General features: G+C 37.4%; 1 protein-coding gene across 2 annotated transcripts; it reads left to right on the top strand.

The window, feature by feature from the left end:
• Positions 1 to 1,167: 1,167 nt before the first annotated feature.
• LOC116187045 (UPF0481 protein At3g47200-like) lies at positions 1,168 to 3,129 on the top strand. 2 transcript variants are annotated; one of them, XM_031515626.1, is made up of 2 exons: positions 1,168 to 2,365; positions 2,452 to 2,595. In XM_031515626.1, exons 1-2 carry the CDS (start codon positions 1,469 to 1,471, stop codon positions 2,461 to 2,463), a joined length of 909 nt encoding a protein of 302 aa, XP_031371486.1. In that variant the 5' UTR covers positions 1,168 to 1,468; the 3' UTR covers positions 2,464 to 2,595. The 2 variants fall into 2 exon arrangements, with proteins under 2 accessions (XP_031371486.1, XP_031371485.1); XM_031515625.1 differs by having other exon boundaries at positions 1,177 to 3,129.
• The last annotated feature ends 4,146 nt before the right edge of the window (positions 3,130 to 7,275 follow it).

Genomic DNA, 7,275 nt, shown 5'->3' with positions numbered 1-7,275 from the left:
AAATATCAAAAGATAGTATAGCACAGTGGTGCACGCCTTCGACCGTTAACCATTAAATGCAATTTGCCCTTGACCCATAAGGTGAGTTTAAATTTGTCTCCTACCTTTAAATTTTTCCAGAGGATCCTTTCACTAGTAAATAAGGTGACCTAGCCAGTAGATTTTTTGGTTGGATTTCAAATATTTTAGATCGATGGTGAGATCAGAAGACTGACAACTACATAGAACAGAGGCCATATGTCGCTAGCTGTCAATGGTCCAGATTGTATTATGGGCTTTAAATTTTTATATATCATTCTGGATCTGCTCAGTTGTTTAACCTTCTCCTGACCTTATGGCCTAATCGGGGAACACAGCGGTGGACGGAATGGCACCGGTGTCTATATGCTAGCGGATGTTAATTTAATACGAAGACTCCATTGTTGCATTGAGCTGATATATTGCTGCGACCTGCATTTGAAACCAAAACCCTTTGTACTAATCACTATGGCTGGTGAGTTTTGATGGCATCCTTCGAGGAGTCAGAAGTCGAGAAGTAAAACGTCCCTATGGCCTATTTGGTATGCGTCAGGAGGAAGATGAAGAAGAACACTGCTTATGATGAATGGTAGCATGACGTGGCGTATATTGATCATAGATGACCTATCCATGCAAACTGCCCATGTATTAATCATTCAAGGTTTATAGTGATATTTGGGTGCCATAACAATGTGGAAATGAAATTCATCGACCTCGCAAAATTCAATCTCATGCTAATTCCAACCACCATTGAGGCATCCTAAGAACTTCCTTCCCGGTACACAAGTCTCATCTCCACCAGTCAGTGTCTTTCCAGCAGTCACCGAAGTGCCCAAGGAATTCAATCTGAAACCAATCCAATTCCAACATTAACCAGCTGGCCGGTGAGAACCGAGGTCCCACACATGCTTCAAGCGGGTGAAGAAGGCTCTCCAAGGCCCGATTATTTTCCTCATGAAGGTCCATCAAGTGTCTACTTTAACCCACATAAAGATGGTCCAGTCCAATCTATTCAATCAAAATCTTGCTTTTCAATTATCTGTACCGCATTTCGTAAAAGAACAACTGTTTACTTTATTCAATCCCGTACGGTCGTTCGCGGTTATTGGTTGCACTCACTCCAAGTCCAAGCCACACTATACCAGAGCCAGGTAGTCGCTCACTATTATATATAGAAGGGAAGGCGAGGCTACATGCATTAAGCTCTTCATCTACATCTCAGGTTTCGACTGGGAGTTTTCAAAAATTTTTAGTAACTTGAGCACTGGAGTGGGTCTCAGTCTGCAGAAGAGACCCTCTCACATTGTCCGTTGAGCCAATGGTGTGCAGAATGTCGGATGGGCACTTTTAAGCGTGCTGTACGGTAAACAAAATACGAATTTTCGGTTGATCTAGTTAGTAGTTTTTGCTTCTCTTTCCTGCATTGGTTTTCTTTCCATTTCTGGTGACTATGATTGATAAGAAAATCCGACTGGAAAATATATCACCAGAGGTGGGAAATGAGAATCAGTCAGATCAGTTTGTTGACATAGAGAACCCTTCGCCTAAAAAAAATAAGAACCCTGAAATAACTCCACTGCTCGCCTCGCTGGAGGAGGAACTCAATAGCTGGTCTGAGCTATCGGGGGAGCATTGTATTTACAAAGTTCCTGAGCGGCTGCGAACAGCCGGGAATGAATCGCTGTACAACCCTAAGGTTGTGTCCATCGGCCCGATCCACCATGAAAGAGAAGGTTTGGAAGCCATGGAAGAGTATAAGAAGAGGTTCCTCAAAGATTTCCTTGCCAGACTGAAGGTTAAATTCGCAGATTATGCTCAATTCATGCAGGGAAGGGAAGAAAAATTGCGAAACAGCTACGCCTACGAAGGAGTGGGTCATCTGAAAAGCGACAAGTTGACAAAAATTTTCATGGTCGATGCAGCATTTCTCGTCGAGCTTTTGCTGAGGAACAGTCTTCTGAAGGCACAGGACGACAAGAGCTGCAGCAGGGTGAAGCCACTGGACTTCAAGAGCAGCAGTGATGTGAAGCCACTGGACTTCAAGAGCTGCAGGATCTTTGGGAGGCCCAAGATGTTAATCGACATTCAACGAGACGTGATATTGGTTGAGAATCAGCTTCCTATGTTTATCCTCGAAGAAATTTTCGACACCTTTATCAGTCCAGAAGTCGACGTGATTAGTCTTGTTTGCGAGTTTGTCAGCAGCGATAGGGATGGGGCAAGTAAGCCTGATCTCGAGAGTGTCCAAAGATCCAACCCCGTGCACTTCCTGGATTGTCTAAGGAGTTGCTACATTTTTGAATGCAATGATGCAGGGGAGGTTCCAAAGCCGAGGGATCGAGCACCGGTAAAGCATCCTTACATCCATAGCGTGTCTGAATTACATGAAGCTGGACTGGATTTCAAAAAAAGTGAGAGTTCTAATCTTTTCAGCATCAAGTATGAAGACGGGCTTCTCCGGTTGCCGTACATGCCGATAGGCAGCGCGAGCGAAATGATATACAGAAATCTACTAGCCTTTGAGCAGTGCCACTATCTTCCCAGCGAGAGGATATTCACTGACTTCTTCCGTCTCATGGATCAACTGGTAAACACTCCTCAGGACATAGACTTGCTTGTCGAGAATGAAATTATAAGGCGCACCTTGGGAGAAAGCAGTGCGGCTGCAGATGTCTTCAACAGAATCTCACATGGTCTTCAAACGTGCTACGATCAAAACCATTTTGCTGAAATCTACAGGGAACTTAAAGCGTACTACGATAGACCGTGGAACCGATGGAAGGCGACCTTGAAGCATAAATACTTCCACAACCCATGGGCTATCATTTCTGTCGTTGCAGCTGCAATTCTGCTCATTCTAACCATTATACAAACGGTGTTTTCGATATTATGAATCACCTCTTGGTGTTTTCTTTCATTTATGTAAAGTACCTACTTCAATTGCCGGAAGCGATTGTGCCCTAGATGCTGCTATGTAATAATTACTACTGGCTTGATTTTGGCTTGTCTGTAAAATACGGATTGTTTGCGAGTTATCGTTGCAAATGCCTTGCTGTAAAAGTCGTGAATGAATTCTATTATGGGTTATTATTATTCATATATTTATTAGTAGCTTTTGTATATTTGGTAGTTACTATATATATTTAGCATAGATTTATTTGTTCCATATTTTATGTGATGAGCTCCCAATTCTCTCCAATCGGTGATGCATATATGCCTGCAATTCTTCATCAACGAAAATCAAGCTTTGAGCTCCAGTTCAAATAGGAGATCATGGTATCAGAGCGGTATCGGTTCTGAGACATTTCCTGTCTTTTCAATGACCAAACAAAGGAATGAAGTGGTCGACCAATTATCAGTTGAGCTCTTCGAATAGTCTGAAGACTTCGATTTTCTCATGCCAATTCAATGGTACAAATTATCACACGGGAGGTAAGCCCGTGTGTGACTTTCCAGTAATGATCTCATTTCTATTAATTCGGCAGTGGATTGGATTATTGACACTAGGGCGTCGATGATGACTGGAATCTCCGATCAAATCGTTGATTCAACACCAGCTGTAAGTCCATCATCGGTATATATGCCAAATGGGAGGTCTGCCAGAGTGACTAAAGTTGTGAAAGTTGTGGAGGACTCATTCTTCATTATGTGTTAATAGTGCCCAAATTCAATTGCAATTTGGTTTCGCTTACAAAATCTATCCATAGATATGAATTGTAGTGTGACTTTTTCTTCGGATCTATGCTTGATACGGGATGACGACACGAGGAGGACGGTTGGAGTGGGTAATTAGCACCATCAGGGGTCTACCATTTGCGACATGTGGCACGTACAACTATGCGCATCAAACCGCGACAGTGGACAAGGATCAGATCTGGCATTATTCATCAGATATCATGTACCGATACACCTCAACAGAACAGGCTGAGTGGAACGGAAGCAAAGACACATCCTGAATGTTGCGGGGGTTCTAATGTTTTTCAGTGAAATTTTGGAGCGAGTGTGTTTCCACGGCTTTATATTTAATCCATTACACTCTGTCGCCCATTTTGTGTCGGGAAAAAAACTATGAAGTTCTGTTTGGAAAACCACCGGCCTAATGGTCTACAAGCTGGGTCTTGGCTTTGGTTGGCTGGGTTCGTCCTGCCAGTCGAGGTTGCCAAGCTTGGCCTTCTATAAGCTCATGGATTTTGGCTGGCTTGTAATTCGGGCTTCGGGCATGAGGCTAACCGGTCAGAAGACAGAGATTGGCCTGAAGTATTATGTTTATGATATCTTTTCCTTTTTTATTTTTCTGACAACAATTTCTTTTGGCATTTAACGTAAAAAACGAATTTAGAAAAGGCAGTATGCCTCACTCATTGCAGGAAAAATGGAGGAAAGAAAGGGCGACACACATCTCTTTAATATCACTTTTGCTTTTGCAAGGCTATCTGTATGTGTCATCATATACACTGTAGTCGTTAAATGAGGGCCGTTACTTTAAACAGAAGATGAGGGCAAGCCTTGTCCCATAAGATTACCCCACACATCTCACTTCCATCCATTAATCACGAGGATATAGTTAAGGGACAAATTGAATACGGATTTTATTGTGGCATAAGGCACAGCAGAAGCATCTCATGATCGGAGCTGATGACGCAAAGCGGAACTAATCTTAATCAATAAACTGAGAATTATCGTGATCCCACTGAAAAAAGAAAAAAATCTACAGCCACCCTTCATTTTTGTACGGAGTTTGTGCAGATATAATGTGGGATCTCGTGCCATTTGTATAAACAATTATTCTTTTAACTAGCTAACTAACCCGCAGTATATATTATCACCTACTTAAAGAGAGAAAATCAAGAGCTATTAACAAATGTTTGGTATGTTTTTTCTAAGATAATTTACAGAAACCATTTGGAAATGTTGATATTCTGAATGACTTACCAAATTGATGAATTGGTATCCTCCTCCTCCTTTTTTTTTGTTTTTTTTTCAATTACAAGATAGGCTCGTGGACCTAGTATAATGAAATAGAGATCCTAATAACTAATAAAATGGCACAAATAGTTATATAGAATATCGAACCTGAAACCTTTTGATTATCAGGCAAAAGCTTACGCCATTGCGCTATTCCCTCATTTGATAATTGGTATCCTCCTTTGTCTTTTTAAACTCCAAATCTAGATTTACTCATTACAATGTATTGTGATACTTGAAATTACGGTTTCCATTATAAAACCGACATTTTTAAGTTTTGGCGCAACGTTTTGCTCTTCAATTTTATGTAAGCTATGTACATAAAATATCAAATTAACATTATCAGTAGGGTGGAAATTCAAGTCAGAATAATTTTGAATACAAAACTTAATAAAATGATGAGTTTAATAAAATTTTCTGGGTAGCTTTTAAAACTCTGGCATTATTAGAATTATTGATGATTCCAATCTAAAGCCATTGTCAATCTGAAGTGACCTACCTCAACCCATCAAAATGCTTTTATAGCACCTCTCAGGTAAAGATTCAATCAAATAATGAAGAAACCATACTTATATATATAAGAATACACTTCGATAAAGTAATGGAATGAGATGTCAAATGAATTATCTTCATAAATCATAAGTAATGGCATGACTTCCCTTAAAGAAAAGGCTTATGGCTGCACTCTCTTTATATTCTCTTTAAACTCCTTTTGATTATTTTCTAATGGAATGTGATGTCATATCAATCACATGCAATTCATATACGATGTCGTGTAAGAGAAATCCATGTTCTAGAAAATTATAAAAATTAAAATTCCAAATAAGAAAGATCAGCATAAAATTTTGGGGTAAATTGCATTAGTGGTCCAAAATGTTTACAAATGTTTCATTATAGTTCAAAATTTTTTTTTCGTTACATGATGGTACAAAATATTTCAAAGTTGTTTTATGATGGTACAAACCGTTAATTGGCCCTGACACCATTAACATTTTGCTGACGTGGCGCGTCCTATGTGTCACTTTTGTTACGTGAAACCAATCATAGTGCGCCACGTCATTTAAGAGAAAATAAAGTTTTAAAAAGTCCAAAAAATACAAAAAATAATTAAAAAAATACAAAAAAGAGTAAAAATTTTCAAAAAAATAAAAAAATATTTTAAAATTTTGAAAATTATTTTTTAAAAATATAATTTTTAAAATTTTTTTAAAAATATAAAAAATAATAAAAAATACAAAAAAGAGTAAAAAATTAGAAAAAAATAAAAAAGTATTTTAAAATTTTGAAAATTTTAAAAATTTTTAATTTTTTTTTAAAATTTTTAAAAATAATTTATAAAAAATTAATATTTAATATTAAAATTATTTTAAAATTAAAATTTAAATTTTAAATTAAAAGTTTTAAATTATTTTTAAAAGTTTTTAAAATTTAAAATTATTTTTAAAATTTTAAAATTTTTCGGCTACGTCAGCAAGGAGGTGACACGTAGTATCCACATCAGCGTCGGCTTGACGGCGTCAAGCTCGAGTTGACGGTTTGTACTATCATGAAACAACTTTGAAACATTTTGTACCATCATGTAACGAAAAAAACTTCTGGACCATAATGAAATATTTGTAGAAAGTTTGGTATTATTTGACTAAATATAAAATCTAAAGATAGACCCTATTTTTTAAGTTATGCCTGATTTTCTTGTGGACCTTAAATCTTCCCAGCAAGAGTATGAGCAAAACAGAAAGAAAAAGTAATACAGAGTGTAAAGTAAATGATAATACCAGAAAATAAAAAATTAATGGACAAAAATAAATCAAATAGAATCTAACAGGAAAGTAATGTAATTGAGATAATTGTGAAACCAGGATTAGGAAGGTCACTATCACGTCCCGTGAATCTCATATCTGCTATGCGATGTGGAGACATGAGATTTATATGTAAAATCAATGAACATCGGTTGTGCAATGTGAAATTTGTGGGTCGTGACAGTTGCCTCGTGATGTAAAATGATGAAAGAGAGAGATGCACTTTTAGCTTGTTATTTTTAAATCTTATTATGGGATTGGATTGTACAGGCCATATTTATCATTTCGGAAAAAAGTGTAAACCAATTTTTGAGGATAATTATTCTATCAAATGAAATAACTGTATGTAGATATATGTTTTAATGCAAGGAATGTGAATGGCTAATAATTCATGAGCTGTGAGTTTATCGGGAACTCTCACGTGGCAGCTTCTTATTTCAAAAATGGGAGACTCTCATGATAATAATCTAAATTACATTATATAGAATATAGA

The sequence above is a fragment of the Punica granatum genome, chromosome 8 (assembly GCF_007655135.1).
Source record: "Punica granatum isolate Tunisia-2019 chromosome 8, ASM765513v2, whole genome shotgun sequence".
NCBI classification, from domain to species: Eukaryota; Viridiplantae; Streptophyta; class Magnoliopsida; order Myrtales; family Lythraceae; genus Punica; species Punica granatum.
The sequence above is the reverse complement of the archived record's forward strand: the minus strand, read 5'-3'. Positions and strand labels throughout refer to the sequence as shown.